The sequence below is a fragment of the Hypomesus nipponensis genome, chromosome 26 (genome assembly GCF_054491055.1).
Source record: "Hypomesus nipponensis isolate SF chromosome 26, ASM5449105v1, whole genome shotgun sequence".
NCBI lineage: Eukaryota > Metazoa > Chordata > Actinopteri > Osmeriformes > Osmeridae > Hypomesus > Hypomesus nipponensis.
This window is the reverse complement of record NC_140386.1, coordinates 7,295,424-7,315,624: the sequence shown is the minus strand read 5'-3', so window position 1 is coordinate 7,315,624 and position 20,201 is coordinate 7,295,424. Positions and strand designations below refer to the sequence as shown.

General features: G+C 47.8%; 3 protein-coding genes across 3 annotated transcripts; 2 read left to right on the top strand and 1 right to left on the bottom strand.

Annotated features, from left to right (window-relative positions):
* Nucleotides 1-335: 335 nt before the first annotated feature.
* Nucleotides 336-8,745, bottom strand: ushbp1 (Usher syndrome 1C binding protein 1). Its single transcript, XM_084692936.1, has 14 exons — nucleotides 8,289-8,745; nucleotides 7,334-7,500; nucleotides 6,778-6,872; nucleotides 6,241-6,404; nucleotides 5,562-5,771; nucleotides 4,997-5,295; nucleotides 4,756-4,896; nucleotides 4,458-4,546; nucleotides 4,233-4,362; nucleotides 3,831-4,062; nucleotides 3,509-3,667; nucleotides 3,062-3,150; nucleotides 1,697-1,819; nucleotides 336-1,474 (listed from the first exon to the last, which is right to left on the bottom strand). The coding sequence occupies exons 1-14, from the start codon at nucleotides 8,292-8,294 to the stop codon at nucleotides 1,309-1,311; spliced, it is 2,070 nt and encodes a 689-aa protein (XP_084549062.1). The 5' UTR covers nucleotides 8,295-8,745; the 3' UTR covers nucleotides 336-1,308.
* Nucleotides 8,727-12,392, top strand: babam1 (BRISC and BRCA1 A complex member 1). The gene is made up of 9 exons (XM_084692937.1): nucleotides 8,727-8,858; nucleotides 9,204-9,644; nucleotides 9,786-9,844; nucleotides 10,029-10,149; nucleotides 10,246-10,324; nucleotides 10,488-10,512; nucleotides 10,654-10,783; nucleotides 10,945-11,031; nucleotides 11,402-12,392. The coding sequence occupies exons 2-9, from the start codon at nucleotides 9,222-9,224 to the stop codon at nucleotides 11,600-11,602; spliced, it is 1,125 nt and encodes a 374-aa protein (XP_084549063.1). The 5' UTR covers nucleotides 8,727-8,858; nucleotides 9,204-9,221; the 3' UTR covers nucleotides 11,603-12,392.
* Nucleotides 12,393-14,254: 1,862 nt separating this feature from the next.
* Nucleotides 14,255-18,334, top strand: plvapb (plasmalemma vesicle associated protein b). Its single transcript, XM_084692250.1, has 6 exons — nucleotides 14,255-14,879; nucleotides 15,171-15,273; nucleotides 15,640-16,052; nucleotides 16,232-16,381; nucleotides 16,660-16,740; nucleotides 17,241-18,334. Exons 1-6 carry the CDS (start codon nucleotides 14,493-14,495, stop codon nucleotides 17,250-17,252), a joined length of 1,146 nt encoding a protein of 381 aa, XP_084548376.1. The 5' UTR covers nucleotides 14,255-14,492; the 3' UTR covers nucleotides 17,253-18,334.
* The last annotated feature ends 1,867 nt before the right edge of the window (nucleotides 18,335-20,201 follow it).

The window sequence follows — 20,201 nt, the reverse complement described above, 5'->3', positions numbered from 1 at the left end:
GAGGGGTTTCTCCACCAGATAGCTAACAGCCATGTCAAGACGATCGCCTCCACTTGTCCCAGAGACAGGTTCACAGACGACCAGTCAGCCCTGCTCCAGGGCTCACCCAGGAGGCTGCGCCCACAGCGTCGAGCCCAGTCGGGGAGAGACCGAGCCTGGAGACAAATGTAAGGATAATTGCATCCTCTGGCTTTTATCACCATGGCCTTAACGAGAGAACCATGACGGGGGGAGGTGGGAGAAGAGAGGGAGAGAGAGAGAGAGAGAGAGAGAGAGAGAGAGAGAGAGAGAGAGAGAGAGAGAGAGAGAGAGAGAGAGAGAGAGAGAGAGAGAGAGAGAGAGAGAGAGAGAGAGAGAGAGAGAGAGAGAGAGAGAGAGAGAGAGAGAGAGAGAGAGAGAGAGAGAGAGAGGGGGGATGGGGTAGAAGGTTCAGGGTAGACCCACCCCCGCTGACTCCTCCTCAGCAGAGGGCGCCCAGGCAGGAGTCAGGGTGACAGGGGCCTCGCCACCCCGCCTGGCCCCATGAACCCTCCTTTCACAGTCTCACACAACAACCATGGCCCAACCTGACCCCAGGGGGTGTGACACTCAACCTCTTGCCTTGACCCCTTGACCGCTGGTCACAGCGGCAGCTGGGCAGCTAGGGCTAGGAGAGGAAGAGAGAGAGATATAGAGAGAGAGTGTGTGTGAGAGAGAGAGATAGAGAGTGTGAGAAAGAGAGTGTGTGTGAGAGAGAGAGATAGATAGAGAAATAGAGTGTGAGAGATAGAGAGAGAGAGAGAGAGAGAGAGAGAGAGAGAGAGAGAGAGAGAGAGAGAGAGAGAGAATGAGAAAATTAGAGAGTGGGGGTGGGGTTACTGATAGTTACAAAGAGTTAGAGCCAGTTGGGAAAGACATGATGAAGACAAATGGGGGAGGTGGCTATTTTGTGCACATATCTGCCATTGTACTGCTACCTCCCTCTCTCTTTCTCTTTCTCTCTCTCGTTCTTGTTTTTGTGTGGAGGGGGATCATGTGATCTCTGGGTCATCTGTCCTTCATAATCTCTGCTTCCAGAACAGACAACCCACTTTGTTGAACGGCCTTGCTTGTTCCCCATGAGTCATCGAGAAGGAAAAGTCTCAGGGAAATTCTACATGGTCCTTGCCGAGTGGATTTGTTAAAAGGACTTTGAGATTCAGCTATTCGTTCTGAACACCGTGGTGCAGTAGGGGTTGTAGGACTGCAAGGTTCCAGGGCTGCAGGGTTCTAAGACGGAGAGGGTTCCAAGGCTATAAGGGGCGGTAGGGGTCTGAGGCAGGGCTGCTCTCAGAGAACCGTCTCTTCCCGCTTCCACTCCAGTGCCTCCAGCGTAGCCTTCAGGGCGCCAATCTGGGTCATGTGACGCTCCGACATCGCCGTCACCTGACGTTCCAGACGCCACAGCTGCTCCCGGTACTTCCTGCGAGCGTTCCGGTACGTCCCGGTGGCTTTGCTGCAAAACATCACAGAGCTCACCTCGGAGGTGCCCCTAAATCTCTCTGGAGCATCTGGTCAGCCAGATTGCAGCCTTATCTTCTTACTAAGCCCTCATAAGGCCATATGTATGTACAGACCAACAGTGCAGACAGCAAATCCATAACAAGCGTACAGGGAACATACGATGACGTATGTGTGGGTGTTGGAGCTGGTGTGGGTGTTGGTGGCGCATCGGTACCTGTGAGCTTGGGCAAGCCGAGCCCTCTGCTCTTCACTGTCTCTCCTGTGGGTGGCGCTTTCTGACAGAGCCGAGTCCAGAGAGCCCCTCATGGCCGACACCCTCCTCTTCAGGAGCTGCTCCCTGGGGAACACATGAGATCGAACCTTTAAACTTCCTGGGCGCCAGAGTTCAGTGAACAGGGTTTTCTGTTCACTAATACAGCACCGTGGCAATTTTTCAGTTCCATTCTAGCAGGTGATGAAAAGCCTTCCTGTGAACCCGTCCTTTCATGACGCAAGGAGGGATCTCCATTCAAATATGGATGAATAGGGCTCCTTCACTGCCTTCATCATTACTGTATACCCCAGTCATGGCGTCAGTAATCACCTCCCTCCAAGTCGACACATTCAGGGATAAATGAAGAGGCACAGAAAAAGATGCTACTCATCCTGAAAGAATGACCCTCTCAGGCCTCAACGAGCTTCCATGATGACCTTCTCCCTCCCCCTCCCCCTGCCCCCTCCCCTCGGCAGTAATAACCCACCATAGAGGACCAGAGCCAATTTACCACCAGGTCTGCATTTGCAGTGATACTGTTCCTAAGCAACGGGCCATAGCCAGGCAACAGATGCCTGTAAGGATGGCAGGATGGCTGTGGAGGTGATTATTATGGGATGAATGGCCTTGATAGATGGACAAATGTGAACAGTCCCTTCCCTTTGCTCCCTGTATGGCATAGGTACATGAACACAAACTAATCTCTCTCCGGTGTGTGACCTTTAAGATTGAAGCAATTACTGCAGACATGTCTTCCATTTTACCTTCGGCTATTTCAGAACACTGATCAACAGGGAGAACAGAACAAAACTGAAGAATAGAATAGAATGCTATTCCCCAGAATCCTTCAGAATATGATTTAATTTCATTCTTCATTTTTGGATGTAGAATGGACCAGAATATAGCCCTAGACTGTGCGGAGACTGCTGTTGTTAGTGTGCTGTGTCTGCTGTTGTTAGTGTGCTGTGTCTGCTGTTGTTAGTGTGCTGTGTCTGCTGTTGTTAGTGTGCTGTGTCTGCTGTTGTTAGTGTGCTGTGTCTGATGTTGTTAGTGTGCTGTGTCTGCTGTTGTTAGTATGCTGTGTCTGCTGTTGTTAGTGTGCTGTGTCTGCTGTTGTTAGTGTGCTGTGTCTACTGTTGTTAGTGTGCTGCGTCTGCTGTTGTTAGTGTGCTGCGTCTGCTGTTGTTAGTGTGCTGCGTCTGTTGTTGTTAGTGTGCTGTGTCTGCTGTTGTTAGTGTGCTGTGTCTGCTGTTGTTAGTGTGCTGTGTCTGCTGTTGTTAGTGTGCTGTGTCTGCTGTTGTTAGTGTGCTGTGTCTGTTGTTGTACCTGTGTAGGACAGTCTGCAGCTCTCTCAGCATGATGCTGTTCCCAGGACCTGGCTCCTCTTCACCAGCCAGCTTCGCTTCCGACAATCTCTGAAACGCACCACACGCACACACATATATTCACTACTAGCTCTGGAAAGCTAAACAGATTCCTATGACCTCGCATACCTGCCTGTCTGCATGTTAGTCAGCCTACCTGTCTCTCTGCATGTTAGTCAGCCTACCTGTCTGTCTGCATGTTAGTCAGCCTACCTGTCTCTCTGCATGTTAGTCAGCCTATCTGTCTGTCTGCATGTTAGTCAGCCTACCTGTCTGTCTGCATGTTAGTCAGCCTACCTGTCTCTCTGCATGTTAGTCAGCCTACCTGTCTCTCTGCATGTTAGTCAGCCTACCTGTCTGTCTGCATGTTAGTCAGCCTACCTGTCTGTCTGCATGTTAGTCAGCATACCTGTCTGTCTGCCCTCCTGTCCTCCAGCTCTTCCTGCAGGCTCTCACCCACCAGCTTCCCAGCAGCATCCTGGGCCTTCTGGGCCATCAGGCTCCAGTCCAGACACTTGCGCTCTTTCTCCCTGAGACGGATTAAGCCTCGCAGCTCCGACATCTCCTCCTGGGCTCACACAATGTGGAACAGCTCGGTGGTTAGAGAATTTGACTGCAGATCGAGAGTTTTCAGATTCCAAATCCCCCCCCCCCCCCCGCGTGTATTTCGGACGTTTCAGTGCGAGTGTGAAGGAGTTGAAGTGTGAAGCGTGTGGTGAGACAACACGCACCCTAACCGTGACCAGCTCATAGAGCAGAGTGGCCTTCTCTCTGCTGGCATTGGGAGTGGGTTCCCCAGGCCTGGGCCCCTTTCCCCGAGTCCCAGCCAGGGTGCCTGTGTCTGGGCTGAGTTGGCCCTCACCCCCGGGGCCCGGTTTGGGGACGCACAACGCAGCTCGGTCCTGCTTCAACTGCCTGATCTGCTCGCGAAGAGACGCCTCGCGTCCCTGTAGCTCGGGAGACCTGCCCGGGGGCGAGGCGGAAAGTTAGCGCGCACACATTTGGACGGGACCCTCCAAAAGGGTGCATTTAAAAGTGTGGAAAATTTAGAAGGGAGACATTGTTCATTCACATGGTATAAGTTCTGCATGTCGTATGTGTCGTCATATAGGTCTAAACTGAGGGTATCTGACCTCAGGCTGGCCTGCTTATGCGTTTGGCGCTCCACAGCCCCCCCTGGTGTTGAGAAAGAGGTTGACAGCTCTTCAGTCCTCAGACTCCTCAACTGTGCTCTGGGACTTCCAGGAAGTTCTCTGTCCACAACTGTCTCTCGAAAGAATATAAGGCTGGTGATTGGGTCTGTGTGCGCGCGCGTGCGTGGGTGTGTGTGTGTGACTGAGGACTGTTAAGTTGAGCACCTGCTGTGTCTCTCCAGTGTGGAATGCACTGCTGTTTCTTTGCCTGGTAGAGTGATAGTAAGTCACTGTACACCTCCTCACACTCCTCGCTGTCAATCACAAGAGCCGACAGACAACATCCGTAACATACTTACTCAGAACACTTTGATAAAATAGAAAGGAACATGGTTAAAAAAAGAAACTTCTGAAAGTACCGCCGCGCATTTGTGTGTAAAGTATGTGGACGTGGACGTGTGTATGCTTGTGTTTGTGCGTGTGTATGTGTGGTGTGTGTGTGTGTGTGCCAGTGTGTGTGTACCAGTATCTGACAGCCATCTGCAGGGCGCTGTGATCCGCCTCATGTCTGCTGAGGGTCATGCTGATCTGCTCGGACTCCCCTTTCCTCCGCTCCAACGCTCCACTCAGACGCTCGTTCCTGGCCTTTAGCCTCTCGATGCACCTGAGGAGGTGGAGGACTCGGTGAGCACGGTTCCAAAACCGCAAGGTGGGTCCCACTCATGTTCAGATAAAGACTGACAGATCCCCGATTTGGTTCTTACCTCTGCATTCTTTCTCTCTCACCTTCCAGGGTTGTAACTGGACTGGGGCTGGGGCTGGGGCTGGGGCTGGGGCTGCCCAAGGAGGCCCTGGCTAGAAGGGGCGAGGCAGCCGGGGAACTGTCCCCTCCGGTGGACAGGGCGGAGAAGGCCCTTGAGGGTCTCCTGGGGAACAGGGGAGAGCCAGGGAAGGGAGGGGAGGCCCAGCCTGGGCTCAGTGCCCTGCCACTAGAGCTGTCGGAGGGGCTGCAGGGAGGGGAGATGCTGCCTGTAGACCACCAGGTTTTATGGAGATCCTGCAGCTGGAACAGAGGGAAGATGTTGGACTCAGGGGGCAGATTGATCGATGTTATGGCTGAACTTGAGTCAGAACTGTGATCTTTGGGCATCTGTGACATTGGAAAAACTACAAATGTACACTACTCAAAACTACAAAAACCATAAACTCTACACAGATTGAACACCCATCCATCCCCATTTAGTTTCATTTGATATGAAGTAAAGTGATATGATGTGAGAAAAATGACCAAAAAAAGGACTAAATGTAAACAAAGTCAGATGCACCAACCCACTCCTGTAGCTTGTTCTTCTCTTCCTCCATCTCCGCCACAGAGAACCTGGCTGTCTGCAGCGCCTCCTGGCGGTGCTGGAGGGTACTGCGGAGGTCACGGTTGCTCTGGTGCAGCGCCAGGACTTCCCGTCGGTACCCCTGAAGCTCCTCGGTGGGAAGCTCCGACGGATACGAGATTCCAAAATCTCTCTCCATGTCTTCCAGCACCTGGCAGGAATCCCAGCTACATTAGTTCAAGTATCTTATTTGGTCATTATCCTTAAAATTACACAGGGTAAAACTGGGCATTGAAATTATTGAGGTAAGCCCTGCTACATGTGTGCGGAGTCAGGTGGCTAAGCGGTTAGGGCATCGGGCTGGTAATCTGAAGGTTTCCAGTTCGATTCCTAGGCTCTTCACCCTACTTTCCTCAGGGAGAATGTCCCTGTACTTACTGTAAGTCGCTTTGGATAAGAGCGTCTGCTAAATGACTAAATGTAAATTGTAAATGCAATGTGTGCATACATGTAGTCAACCAGTTGATGGCAACCAAACTTCAAATTGTATCATGAATAAATGATAAATAAGTGATTGGAGCACTTAACTGCAGACCAAAAAAATCTGATACTATATCTTGTTCTGTACGTCCCCTTTGGATCAAAGCATCTGCAAGCTTGCATGGCTGTGTGACCCTCACTTGTGTGACTAGTGCCCAGCTCTCCCTGGCTGCAGCGAGGTGCTCTGTCTGTTTGTCCCGGTCGAAGGCTGTGTGTGGGGTGGCCCAGGTCTTCCTGCTGCTGACGGACTCCTCCAGGGCTGACAGCACTTCCTGGAGCTCGCTCCAAACCTCACTACCGCCCTCTAGGAGACAACAGCAGCATTACAACTAGGAGTGTTGTTGGTGAATTAATGAAGGAAGATTAATGAAGCTCAGAGTTACTTTGTCACCTGTTTTTTCTTTTTTTTTTTTACAGTTCATTGGTAACTATGGAAAAATACAGTATGTGGTTTTGATTCTGTTGTCTCTAGAAGTGGTTCTGGGAATTGAGAAGTGAATATGGGAGGAAAAAAAAAGATAATAATACTGTGTCCGTTATTTTTTGGACATAAACTATCTTGTTTTTGGCCTTGCATTGTGCCCCAGAAAAGATCCCAAAACCACAAAGCACAGTTTGCAAAAATAAAAGGCTGAGACTTCTGAATGCTGATGTCATGCCAGGGAGACCATACCAACCTCTCCTAGCTGGGGCGCATCGGGAGGAGGGCTTGGCTGGATGGACTGCAACCAGAGGAACAGCTGCTTCCACTGGTTTACTGTCCTCAGAATCACTACAGAGAAAATAGTTTTCACGTGTAAAGTATGATCGCATTCGAAAGCAGTGCAAGTACTTCACAGTTTGGGGTGTCCTATCCGCCTAAAAGCAAAATACAATGTACTTTAAACTGGATCTTTGAAAGAACTTTGTAAGATCTTTGTAAGGTATTTGTAAAGTTTGTCTTTGTAATAAGTAGACTTTGTAAGATCTTTGTAAAGTTCATCTTTATAATAAGTACGTCTTTGTAAGATCTTTGTAAAGTATTTGTAAAGCACATCTTTGTAATAAGTACATCTTTGTAAAGTATTTGTAAAGCACATATTTGTAATAAGTACATCTTTGTAAAGTATTTGTAAAGCACATCTTTGTAATAAGTACATCTTTGTAAAGTATTTGTAAAGCACATCTTTGTAATAAGTACATCTTTGTAAAGTATTTAAAAGACCTTTGTGAGGCCTTTGAGGACCACCTTACCGTGGGGCCTCTAGTGCTCCCATCTTCCTGTTGAGCTCCGCGATGATGCTGAGCAGCGTGCCCACCTCAGCCTCGCACTGAGCCAGCTCTGCCTGGGATGGCTCTGTCTCCAAGGTTACCTGGCACGTCTCCGCCCTCCCAGCATCAGCCTCCTGCTTGTTGGAACCCTTCACAGAACAACAGGAAAGATGTTTTCCACTTCATTTTATTTTGTATTTGACTTTTTATTCACCAAGCAGACACTTTAATCTTAAATGCTTCTATCCAAAGACACACAGACATAGTGTATACACATCCCTGGTATGAGACAGTTCCTTGCTCATGAATGCAATTGACTGTGTGCTGACCCAGCCAAAATGGTGGGTTATGATAAAAACATTTCCATTGAATTTCAATCACAATAGTGTGTACAATGTAGCTGTTTAGCCCATGACAGGTGAGGTCATCACAGCTCTCGTTAACAGCTATTGTTTTGAGGAGCGGAAAAGGAGGAAACAGAAACATCCTGAGACCCACTTCCTGTTTGAGGTCCAAAACATGTCTTATGAAAAACGCAAAAACAAAGACCAACCACTTTCGTGGTTTTCCCTCTTTTTGAGTCCAATTCAGACTGAGAATGTAGGATTGATCAGATTACGCTTTCACAAACGTGTGTTGCGCGAAGGGCATCCGTGTTAAAAATGGTAAGACACTTCACAAAGGGGGATGAGAAGGATGGCAGATGAGGGTGAAAGACTGAAGCGTTCAGATAAAGTCATGCAAACAAGTTCAACTGTGGAAAGATGTGAAGTAAACAGGGAGTTTTTTTTTAAGCCTGGTTTTACCCCCTGGAAACCTACATTGATGAGACATGGCATTTCTCAAGGCAATACATTCGAGAGGAGTTTGGTTGTTAAAACCCTTTCAAAAAGGTAGAGAAGCATTCAAATATACCTTCAAATAGTGTGTCACCTACCTCCATAACCTTTGTGGTCTGCAGCTTTAATCAGTCCATCTAGATCAGCCCTTCACTGCCATTGAGGAACCGTGCTGGTGCAATAATCCCTGGTGTTCTGTTGTTTGGTATAATTATAGCTTCCAATAGTTCCTCAGTCCCTGTTAACCTCCTGTCTGTGAGCTGCCTGCTCAACTGGATGTACTATTGAGCCCTCCTCTCTCTACCTCTCTATCTCTCACCCACTCTCTCTTTCTCTCTGTCTGACTCCTTGAACTCTCATGTTCAGCCTTTATCTCTGTTTTTAGAAATATAACACTACCAGATTATGTGCATCCAAAAAGAGGACAGAGACGAAATGTTAAAAACTATGTTTTCATTGTATTTTATCACAGATATGAACGGCTCACTGGGCTGGACTACAATACCCACAATTACTCTAGCGGAACTGTTTATATAGATACATCCGACCCGGAAGACAGTAAATGGCCAGCAAAATAATACAAAACCGAATGAGTTAACGACCGATAACTTATCTTTTAGTGTATACTGCTGTTTTGGCCCATAACAACAAACGTCTTTGTGTAAAATGTAAGTCAATATATTTCAACCTTCGTTTAAATTACAAATGTGTTCTCAAATTAGCATATTTGTAGGATGCTTGGTACTGCTAGCACTAACTTTAGAATTGCTACTGTAGCTACAGTACAGTAGCACTAACTTACTCTAATGTCACAACAACCGTCTTAGCAAATTTAGCTAGTGCTAAACGGATTAGACTGGTGTACGTGTAGTAAGTAGAAGCACAAGTAACTTCGTTTCTTAGGTAGGTGGCAGCACAGGATTCGAGCTGGCGTTTGCTAACTAGCTAGCTTGCTCCCGCATTTATGTTCACTATCTGTTTTTGTCAAATTAAAATAATGACGTTGTCCTCAGCGACCTGTCCCTGTATCCATGGAGACCCCGGAGCCCGGTCCAGCGGATGGAGAGGAGCGATTGGTCGAACTGAGGCCTCGGACTCGCTCCAATCCGGAGGGGGCGGAGGACCGTCGTAGCAGCACCGGTAGCCTCGGCAGCGTCAACGCCAACACCCCGCAGCCTGCGGTGGGCAGCCGTGTGGAGGGCGAGGGGGAGGCCTCTAGCAGTGACAGTACTCCGATCTCCACCACGATCACCACCACCGTTTCTGTTACCTCCGTGCCAGCTGCTCTACCCACGGCAGCCACCACGGCTAACTCCACAGTGCCAACCCCTACACCTGCCGTTGCCAAGGATAGGCCTAAGCCCGCCCAGCCGCAACCCCCTCTCACACCCTCCATACCCTCCATATCGGAGTACCAGCTCAGAGCCCCCCGAGTCAACTGTCCTGAGAAAGTGGTGTGTGGTTTTCTGTATACTGGAGAGTAGCAGATACACTTAGGTGGTTGATTGCTTAAGCCAAAAAAGGAGGTAGTTTAACCACTCGGATGATGTTAGTGATCAGTAAATCTGTTAGTAATCCTCTCTTTATCATGACAGATTATTTGTTTGGATCTTTCTGAAGAGATGTCTTTGCCAAAGCTGGAGTCGTTCAACGGGTGAGACTTTTGGGATGTGTCTCAATTGTTCGTCACATTCTCTTTCTTTAACACGTGCATACGTTTATGCTATACAATGTAATGTAATGGGGACCAATGAGACTATTAAAATGCTCTCCTTTTCCTGTTCATATAATTGAAAACATTTAGTCAAATGTTTTTCTTTAATGTACCTTACCTCCAGGTCGAAAACCAACGCTCTAAATATATCTCAGAAGATGATCGAGATGTTTGTCCGGACGAAACACAAGATCGACAAGCGCCACGAGTTTGCCCTGGTGGTCGTCAACGACGACGCCCTGTGGGTGAGTAAGAACGGACGTCTTCCTTGACCTCATGTTTCCTTTATGTCATCAGTGTGTTCACTCAGCTGTGTGTGTGTGTGTGTGTGTGGCCTTCAGCTGTCAGGCTTCACCTCTGACCCCCGGGAGCTTTGCAGCTGTCTGTACGATCTGGACACCAACATGTGCGAGACCTTTAGTATCCTTCCTCTGGCCTGGCTCGTGTAGCTTGCGCTCCGAGACTTGGCCGGGATTTCTAAGATGAAAACCCAAGAATCGCTTGTTTGTAACCAGACGTTAGTGTCTTTGCCTTTCCGCCATAAAGTCCTCAAGATGTTTACGCCTTAACCGTCATGCACCAGATCTGGAAGATCTCCTCAACGTCATGTAAGTGATACACACATTTATCACCCAATCATCCATCGCGTCGAATTTCCTGTCAGGATTAATGAAGTGAATCGAATGGAAAGGCTTACCTGCGGTGTGTCAGCAACAAGGGGAATGACTGTGTGCTTGTGTGCCCTGCAGCCGTCAGAAGATAGAGCTGCCTATGATGGACAACGTGCAGACCATCCCCCCTCCCTTCGTGGTGCGGACGCTGCTCATCTACAGCAGACACGCCGGCCAGCTCATGTTCAACCCCTCGGAGGCCATCAGTGTACGAGCCTCGCCCCACCCCTACACCTGGCCCCTGGACTCGAATCCATCTGACATCTGGACTCGAGTCCACCTGTCACGTCCCAGGAGAAATACTTCCCCACCCGAGAGAAGAGAGGCAACCAAGTGATTGGTTTTTTGTTGTTGTGTGTCTCCCCACAGAAAATGCTGCAGTCTCCGTACTTCTTCTTTGATGTGGTGTACCTTCACAACGGGGCTGAGGACCAGGGGGATGAGAGCAGCTGGAGGGTGAGCGGCATACTTGTCAACGTTTGAGTTCCAAAATCCGGGAGTCCTCAGAACAGGGGGGGGGGGGTTCAGAGACAAAGGATGCCAGAAGCAGGCTAAATACTCATAAATACATCATTATGAATCAAAATGATTACCGTATTTTACAGAAAATAAGCCGCTTTAAAGTTAAATAAGCCCCACCGGAATGGGAGCTTTGTGTTTGTAAATCGGAGTACAGGCCTCACTGGAATATAGGCCGCACTTTAAACGGGAACAACGATACTGTAGCGTCGACTAATGTTGATTCTTTCTTTCTCGCTTTTCTCTCTCTCTGTCTCTCTCTCTCTATCTCTCTCTCCATCTCTCTTTTGTCTCTGTCCCTCTCCAGGACATCTACACATCCTTCTGTAACCTGGACTCCAAGGGCATGTGCTACCGCTTCGAGGTGTCCCTGAGCGGACCCGCCATCGAGCTCCACAACTGCATGGCCAAGCTGCTGTCTCACCCCTTACAGCGGCCCTTCCAGAGCCACGCATCCTACAGTCTGCTGGAGGGAGACGACCCCCAGGACATAGAGGCCACAGTCTAACCCTGGCTACCCTGGCTGAGAGCCACTTGGTGGGGCTTGGAGGTAGGGATTGGGAGGGGCGGTGGGTGTTGTCCTGGTTCCCAGCCCGGTGCTGGTACATTTGAGTAGAATTCCAGCCAAACCCCTCGCTGTCGTGATTCACGTCCTTAAAGATGAATTGAATGTGCTGAGCTTGGAGAGGTGGTGTTGTGGAGCGCTGGACTAACTAGAATGCAGGCCAAGCCAAGCTGACAAGGGAGGAAGGTGAGTCGCCCCATCTGGTTGAAACCCAAGCGGCCGTGTTTGCAGTCTTAACGAATGAAATCTCCCAGCAGAGGGCAGATGTATTTCCATGGCTGGCTTTTTTGAGAATTTGAAATGTACGCTATACTGTATTTGAAGAGTATAATTGCTGTACAGGCTAACTTGAGGTTGGACTTGGAAGCTTAGCTGAACATGTCTACTCAGTGTAAACTGTGATCCATTTTACACCTACATCCTATAGTGGGTTTGCCTTGTCTGATAAGTTTTTCATTGTACATTGTCCTTTCTGTTAGGTTGACTTCTGTTAGTCCTTTTCTTTTCTTTTTTATTGGTTGTTTTTAAATACATTTTTTGTTGTTTCGTTTTGTTGATTCATTGGAACTGGGATGATTCAAGAATGTACATTTAGTGTGGGTTGGATAGATGCTACTTTTGACGATGATCACGTAGGGGTTTTCATAATAAAAGCACTGCATTAGAAGTGTGATAAATCGACAAGGCAGTTTCAAATCGGTTCTGTTCATTAAAATCATGTTTTGTCTCAAAACACTGTTGTGGTCTCATTTGTGCTTGTAGGTATCCACCAGCAGGTGGCAGTGTACGTCTTACAGCCCTATAGAGACCCAGCAAATCACTTATGTCCCCATAGTGGACTAGTAAGTTTGCGACTGTACTGCTCTTTCTACTGATTTATTTTGTTCATAGAAGAGACATTTTTGGTCAAGGCCTCAACCTGATGAGTCAGGTGGCTGAGAGGTTCGGGAATCGGGCTAGTAATCTGAAGGTAACCAGTTTGATCCCCGGCCGTGCCAAATCATGTTGTGTCCTTTGGCAAGGCACTTCACCCTACTTGCCTCGGAGGAATGTCCCTGTACTTACTGTAAGTCGCTCCGGATAAGAGCGTCTGCTAAATGACTAAATGTAACCTTCAGGATCACAGCAAATGGCCTGTGATTTGCAATAATGTATTGATTTAACAGTCACGTTTATCCAGAGCAACGCACAGTACGATGGGGATTTTGTGACGTCTTAATTTGCAGTCAAAGGCTTTAATCCCTGCTCAAAGCTGGGGAACTGAGTCAATAGCAAGTTTCTAACTTTACCGTGTTTTTTTTATCCGCGTACATGTGAATCTGTCTTATTTCAGAATCGTCACTTTGGTGTGTCCTCTGGGACTGCAAACGTGTGGATTTTTATAAGAATATCTGATTGCGAGAGATTGGTAATGTAGCTACCAGATCCAAACTTTGTTACAACTTCCCTAAAATCTCAGTCGTAAACAATAAAACTGTTAAACGTACGCATCTCTTACTGGCCATCATTTTAGGTGTATTTGTCCTCAAGGTGTACGTTTCCTGTTTTTGTTCAGGCGTTTTATCAGGAGTTCTGTCACAACTCCTGACTCATTTTCTGTCACTTTTAAAACACCTCCATAAATTAGGCTTTCCGTTGAGGACAGGTTGGCAGGGAGACAATGGCGGGGAGGAAAAACCCTGGCTCGCGGGACTCTTCCCCTCTCACGCCCCCTCCCAGACGATCCTCGGAGCTCCCGACGTCATCGCCGCAAACGACTGCGTGTGGGGATCAAACGTGCCGCGACGCCTTCTGTGCTGTGGGGAATATTTGTTATTCCCTCATCCGAAAAAGGATGACAGGTCTCCATTGTTGTGGGTTTTCTCCTCTTCACGCTGATGGCTCCTTCCCCCCGTGTTTCAGGATGTGACGCCCTTTTGCTGCATTGTTCATCATCCACCGGCCAGTGTGGAATGTGATCAGGAATTTGTATTTCCGGTGAGTCTCAATAAAAAGTTTTTAAATTTTTTTTTAGTAAAGAAACACATGTGCAGTGCTTTTTTGTTTCTTCATTTGACTGGGAAAGTGTGAACAAACTGGCCCCAGACTCGTGGGATGGAAACCACAAGAACTGGAGCTGTAGTGTAGAAGGAACTCAAGCAAGCGTAATCTAGCAAAGTTAATTTCCTTTATGAAGGACAAATGAATAATTGTATATTTGCTTTTTTTATGGAACCATGTGTACACTTTGCAAGTTGGACAGTCATTTCAGACCTGTGCTCCATCGAGTGTACAAATGCACTTTTCTGACAGCACTTTGAAGAGTGCTATCAATATGAATGTAATGCCAGCAGTCCTTAGTGACCGCGCGGTGAAGGTATGGTAACCCCAGGAGCAGGCTGGAGCAGGGGCAGGACAGGCTGGGAGGATGCTGGAGGGGGTGGTGAAGGGGGGCTGGCTGGCTGGAGGAGCCAGGGGGCTTGGGAGGGATGTCGGAGGGGCGGACAGGCCAGGGGGTGGGAGGGTACTGGAGGGGGAGGGTAAGAGGGCTGGAGGAGCCAGGGGGCGATGGGGGCTGGAGAAGCTGTGGGGGCTGTAACAGGAAGGAGGTGCCACGTAGGAAGTGTGCCTCGGCGTTTATAAACACGGTGCCTCCTGCACGCCTCAGGTTCACTGTTTACGTCCACGCGCTTCATCGGTTTCTCCACAGCCGTCCCCCTGAAGGACAGGACGACTGGACCCGCCGACTGAGACTCTTTCAGGAAGGAAACTCGTCTCAAAGCACCTCGAGGAATCCCTCCGTGGTTCGGTCGTATTCTTTAGTCCCCCCCACCCCTCCACGCTCCCTCTTGAGATGTACAACACCAGCTACTCCCGGGCCAAGTTCGGCCTGGAGGCCCGGGACATCCACAAGCCCAAAGGCAAGAGCTGCGGCTACTACATGAGGATCGTCTTCCTCTTCTCCTCCCTGATCCAGTCGCTCATCATCGTTAGCCTGGTGCTCTTCCTGGTTTACGGGCAGCCGGAGAAGTCGGCCGAGGAGAAGCAGGTGAAGGAGCTGGAGCTGAGCTTCAACAGGCTGAGCGAGAACAACATCCAGCTGAGGAAGGAGAAGGGCGAGCTGAGCGGCGCTCTTGGAGCCCGCACGGGCGAGAAGGCTGCCCTGGAGAAGGAAGTGCTCCGGTTGAAAACGGCGGCAAACGCCACGGTAACCAGCACCAAGAACTTGCAACTCAGACTGGTGAGTGCACGGGATCGGGGTTAAGCTTGGGGAGGTTTTGGGGGGGATTTCCTGTATTTTAGTAGCAAACAGCAAAGTTCTGCCATGAGACTATATGGTGTGTTACACGTTGATGTTGGTGAATCTGAGAGAGCAATAATGACGTTGAATTAAAAGCTTTTTGCAAAAATAGGTGGGATAATGAGGTATATAGTAAATTTTTCAAAGAAATTTATATTTTTTTTCACTGCAGCTTGTAACACAATATAAAAGGCATTCAAAGGTTGAAAATGATTACCTTTTGTATCACAGAGCCAATGTGAAACAGATAAAAGGCTAGCGATGACCCGATCATCAGCCCCTACGCAGTGTGCCACCCCTCCAGTCCAGCGACCTCCGGTCTCAACTCACAATGGTACAAACCACACTTCAACACTGATTCAATGCTGCTCTGCATAACATTACATTTACATGTATTCATTTAGCAGAAGCTTTTTTTAACCAAAAGTGAAGTATGAATGGCACATGTAGGAAGTGCACTAGATAATCAAAGATTCTGTCAGTGCGATTAAGTTCAAGAGGACAGTATTGTCCTCTTTCCAGTGGAAAAATGTATACAATGTAAAGCCGACACTATGTGGATTGAAAACGTTTTATTCAAAGTGATGTGCAAAAGAATAAAAGATCGAAAGTGCACCAGATCCGAAATGCGTCGTTAAAACGGTATTCCGGTTGATTTCGAGTTGTTTTCGTGAACCCAACCTTCTGTCCTCTTCTCCAGCGGAGTTGAAAAACCAGCAGGCCCAGCAAACCATGATACTCAACCTGGTGAAGGCCAACTTCACCCAGACGGTCCTGCTCCTCACGTCCCAGAGGGACAGCGCCATCAAGGAACGCAACGCCCACCACCTGGAGAACATCGCCTTGAAGAAGGAGAACGCCGACCTGAATGCCAAGCTCACCACCTACACCAGGAAGTGCAAAGAGGACTTCTCCAAGTCGCTGGAAGGCATCCAGACGGTGACCAGTGGCTTCCTGTCCAGAATCAACACCTTGTTCCCCCATTCCATGACCTTCCACCTGACCTGTGAGAAGCAGCAGGAGCAGGTGGAGAAGATCCGCAGCAGCTGTACCAACCTCTCCAAGGAGGTGGAGGACAAATTCCAGCGGTACCTGAACAACGTGGGGGACAAGGTGTGTGTGTGTGTGTGTGTGTGTGTGAGTGTGAGATGCATACACGTGTATCTGCTCCAGCAGCTCATCGGGTTGGAGGTTCAACATTTCCCCATGCCGTTCGTTGCTTTGGATAAAACCATCTGCTAAATGATCAAATTGTTATGAACGATTATGTTGACATTGTATTGGACGTCCAGGTGGCTGATATTCAACTCCAATCCAGTCATCTGGAGGTCCAGAACAGCGACCTGAAGCTGCAGCTGGCGCAGTGTCAGAGTAACTACAGCCACGCTACAGACGAGAGCCGGAGACGTCTGCAGGACAACCAGCTGGCACACGACAAGCAGGTGGGTGTCTGTTCCTGTCTGCCTGTCTGCCTGTCTGCCTGTCTGCCTGTCTGTCCGCTTTCCTGTCTGTCACACTGCTAGTTACCCACTTGCAGGACTTCAAGATGAACATGCACGGCTCCAAATGGTTGTAAATTCGAAACAGTCGACATACATGTGAGCTGCTGGTAGTTAATAATGGTTTATACATCCTGTGGCTTAAATCGATTTCTATCAGCAGGTGGGTAAGGCCCCATTACATTCAGATTACCCACAATGTTTGTTCGTTGCTCTCCCAGGTGGAGGCTCTGCTGCTGGAGCAGAATCGGCTGAGGGAGGAGAAGAAACAGCAGGTGAACGCGGCCCAGGCCAACTGTAAGGTACGTGCAAGACACGTTCGGTCTGTCAGCCAGTCCCGCTTTCACGGTCATAGCTCAGCGGTTAGAGTGATGGACTGCAGTTAAAGAGATTGCAGGTTTGAATCCCTCCTGGTACATTGGTTGGATAAATAAATACATTTTGTATCTACTGATAAAAGTAGATAGACAGAGCGCGGCCCCTGTAATCGTTTTGGTTGGTCACGTGTGTACAGCCACAGTTCAGTGACGCGTTGGCATTGATTACATGTGATCCCTAGAAGAGGTTGGAAGACAAGTGAAGGGGAGTCAGCACAAACGATATCTCTAAGGGTTAGGGCTAAGGCCAAGCACAGGAAAGCATGGATGGGCAGGATAACAGCGAACACGTTACAACGAGGAAGCGGAGCCAGAGAAATATTTGGTCGGGCCTCCTGCCAGTTTCGCTGTGTCTGTCCGTTTTAAACAGTCACTAGGGGGTTCTTTGTCTGTGTGTCTGTTAATACTGTGATTTCTCATTGCAGAAAAGCAGGTAGACCCGTGTGGGAGAATGGCAGTTGGTGACACTGGTATCCGCAAGCCCTCGAATGGGGCTACACGTTATGAAACAACTCTGGTTAAGTCTAGATCATTAAAGACCTAACACTAATGTTAGGTCACAAAGACTGAGCACTAACTGGACAGTATATCACAGAGAGAGGGGAAAAAGAAATGTGATGAACATCCAAACCAAGACCTTAAAACCAGCATGTTTTTCACCACAGCGACTACACTGGAATCATTATGTGCTGATTGACCAATTATCATTTCAATTTTCATGTAAATACTGACACAACCAATCGTATTGAATATGACATGCACTGTATATAGTACACAATTCTAATGCACATACTGTTTGCCTGTTAAACTGAACTCATGTGTACTGAAGGGATTTTACTATTAGTTATAACTTAATTTTTACGGACTTATGGCATTGTTCAACCACCCAATACTAAGTTCAGTATTTTTGCTTTAAACTTTGGTTCATTTTGTATAAAACTGTGAGAATGTAAATAATTTGATGTATCTAAGGCTTGTTTTCTGATGGCTTTTTTAAAATAGTTGTATTTATGAATTAGGACATAAACACCTTTGCCCACCTGAATTTAAGAAAATAAAAATGTCTACAAGTATTTTATTGTCATATTAGTTGATATAGCCTTGATGCCAAAGTGAATGAATTGACGGTAGGGACTGTGGAGTTATGCAAGTTGTTAAAAAAAACTGTCAAATATTTGTATCCAGTTATGCAACCTTGAGTCTTATCTCTTAAAATAGCAAACTTTATGTTCCCCCAATGGGCCCACTGTTAACAGTCCCACACCCTGATGACAAGAGGTGAACTCTTGTGATGAAAAATGGCTCCATATATCTACATCATGTACAGTACAGTCCATCTACAGTTACCAGGGTCAATCTCTCACTGGACACCTCATGCTATCCTCTTTGCAGCTGAATGATTTAAACATCTGTTTTTTTAGCTTGTGTGAGAATGAGATCTGGCCAAATTGTGAGATGTCATTACATCGTACGGTTACTTTGTGTACTGTAAAGTCTGGATACGTTTTACTACTTCAAACTGAGTCCTCCTTTTGTGAGATCTTGTAAACAGTATATACAACCAGAAGAGAGTGCGAATTATACAATGATACTTGGGGGGGTCAACTTCTTCTCCAGGGCGTAACGTAATTTTTACGTTAAGACATGTAAACGTATTGACCCTCCCAACCTGTTGTTTTTAACTCTTTTGGGGGGTCCAAGTCTTAATTAGGGGGGTAAAACCCCCCCAAGCCCCCCCGTAATTCAAACCTTGATACTCACCCCTTTGGTCATTTAATCCAAAACACACATGCTAACCCCTTTGAATGAATGTTAAGTTAAGGGTTTTGGGTTCAAATCCCATGGAAGTGCAATGAGCTTTCCTTGCAGAAACTGTCACTTTAATGACTTCACACTTCACCTTAATGATGTATTTTCAACAAGGTAAAGGTTGAGCGGTTAGGGAATCGGGCTAGTAATCAGAAGGTTGCCGGTTCGATAACCCGCGCCGTGCCAAATGATGTTGTGTCCTTGGGCAAGGCACTTCACCCTACTTGCCTTGGGGGAATGTCCCTGTACTTACCGTAAGTCGCTCTGGATAAGAGCGTCTGCTAAATGACTAAATGTAAGTCCCTGATGGCTCAGTGGATAAGCATGTGGAGCATGAAAGTTAAGTCCTACGTTGTGAGATCTTGTCATGCACAGTAAATAGCCCAGTACATTGTGTAGCCCTGCATAGATATACCAGTTCAGACTGAGTTTGTCCTCCCGGCAGCACAGGAAGTGCCCTTGTCGTGGCTGCGGATTGGACCAGAACCAGAGGAGGGCGGGGCTTGCTCTGCGCTGCAGGTGAAGAAGCTTCTATCTGTTCTCAGGAAATCCTTTGTTTAAGACCATGTGTTTTTCAACCCTATTTGGCCTAAACACACACACACAGTCCTACTTTATGTCAACCCAAGGGACAGGGACTGGAGATGAACCCTCATCTGAACCCCAATGCTGCCATCCACCGTTACAAAGCCATACTCCCTAGAACACACATTAATCAGTCACAGGAAACGCAATTACCGCACAGGCTGAAACTACCCTCATCACTCAACTGTGAACAAAGGCCCTGCCACAGATCACAGCTTCTGTCTGGGCACTGCTATACTGTACGACGAGAAATTTACAACCTGGAATGTACCTTGGCGCAAAGAGAGGATATAGACCTCCATAAAATCCAGATATTTCATATCTTTTAACAGGTCCTTCAGTAACTGCCCCAAAATACAGTGATTTAAAAAAATATTGAAATATACACTGTATCAAATATCCAGACGCACTCTGTGTTGATCCTCTTGAACAGTGCTCGGTATTGATTTAGCTCGTCCTACACATATCCCTCTCCTTGTGGAAACCTCCAGAATGGAAGCCAAGCAGACTCTGCTTTACAGATCAATCCAGCAGCTCAGTCTGTATCGATCTGTTAGGACAGAACAGGCTCTACTTTTAGACTGGAGCTTCTCTGTGCTGACACCTTGTGCGTTAATATGAGATGATAGAGGAGAGAGGTAGCGAGAGAGATAGAGGCAAAGCTACAGAGAAGAAGACACGAGAGATCAAATATACAGAGAAAGAGAGAGACAGAGAGAGACAGAGAGAGAGCTGACGTATAAGACAGAGTTGATGTCGTCAGAGACCTGGGCGAGAAAGGAATAAACTCGGGAAAAGGGGTGAGGAGTTCACTGAGGAAACATAAATATTGAATCTCGGCCAGATTGACAGGGGGAACAAAGGGCGTGGAGAAGATCGCCTCCGAGAGCGTTTCGTTCCCACAAGAACTCGGCAGGCGAGGACAAGACATGTTTAATCTCTGCTTGGTCACATCATGGAGCACAAGGCATTTGAAACCATCTGGACACAGG

Excerpts from the sequence above, each read along its gene's own strand:
- ushbp1 (XM_084692936.1), bottom strand. Across the intron at positions 4,363-4,457 it reads ACACTGGAGAGACACAGCAG|TTGTGGACAGAGAACTTCCT; the intron begins GTGCTCAACTTA and ends TTCGAGAGACAG. Across the intron at positions 3,668-3,830 it reads ATGAGCTGGTCACGGTTAGG|GAGGAGATGTCGGAGCTGCG; the intron begins GTGCGTGTTGTC and ends GTGTGAGCCCAG.
- babam1 (XM_084692937.1), top strand. The coding sequence starts at position 9,222 with ATGGAGACCCCGGAGCCCGGTCCAGCGGATGGAGAGGAGCGATTGGTC. Across the intron at positions 9,845-10,028 it reads AAGCTGGAGTCGTTCAACGG|GTCGAAAACCAACGCTCTAA; the intron begins GTGAGACTTTTG and ends CCTTACCTCCAG. Across the intron at positions 10,513-10,653 it reads GAAGATCTCCTCAACGTCAT|CCGTCAGAAGATAGAGCTGC; the intron begins GTAAGTGATACA and ends TGTGCCCTGCAG.
- plvapb (XM_084692250.1), top strand. The coding sequence starts at position 14,493 with ATGTACAACACCAGCTACTCCCGGGCCAAGTTCGGCCTGGAGGCCCGG. Across the intron at positions 14,880-15,170 it reads AGAACTTGCAACTCAGACTG|AGCCAATGTGAAACAGATAA; the intron begins GTGAGTGCACGG and ends TTTGTATCACAG. Across the intron at positions 16,053-16,231 it reads TGAACAACGTGGGGGACAAG|GTGGCTGATATTCAACTCCA; the intron begins GTGTGTGTGTGT and ends TTGGACGTCCAG.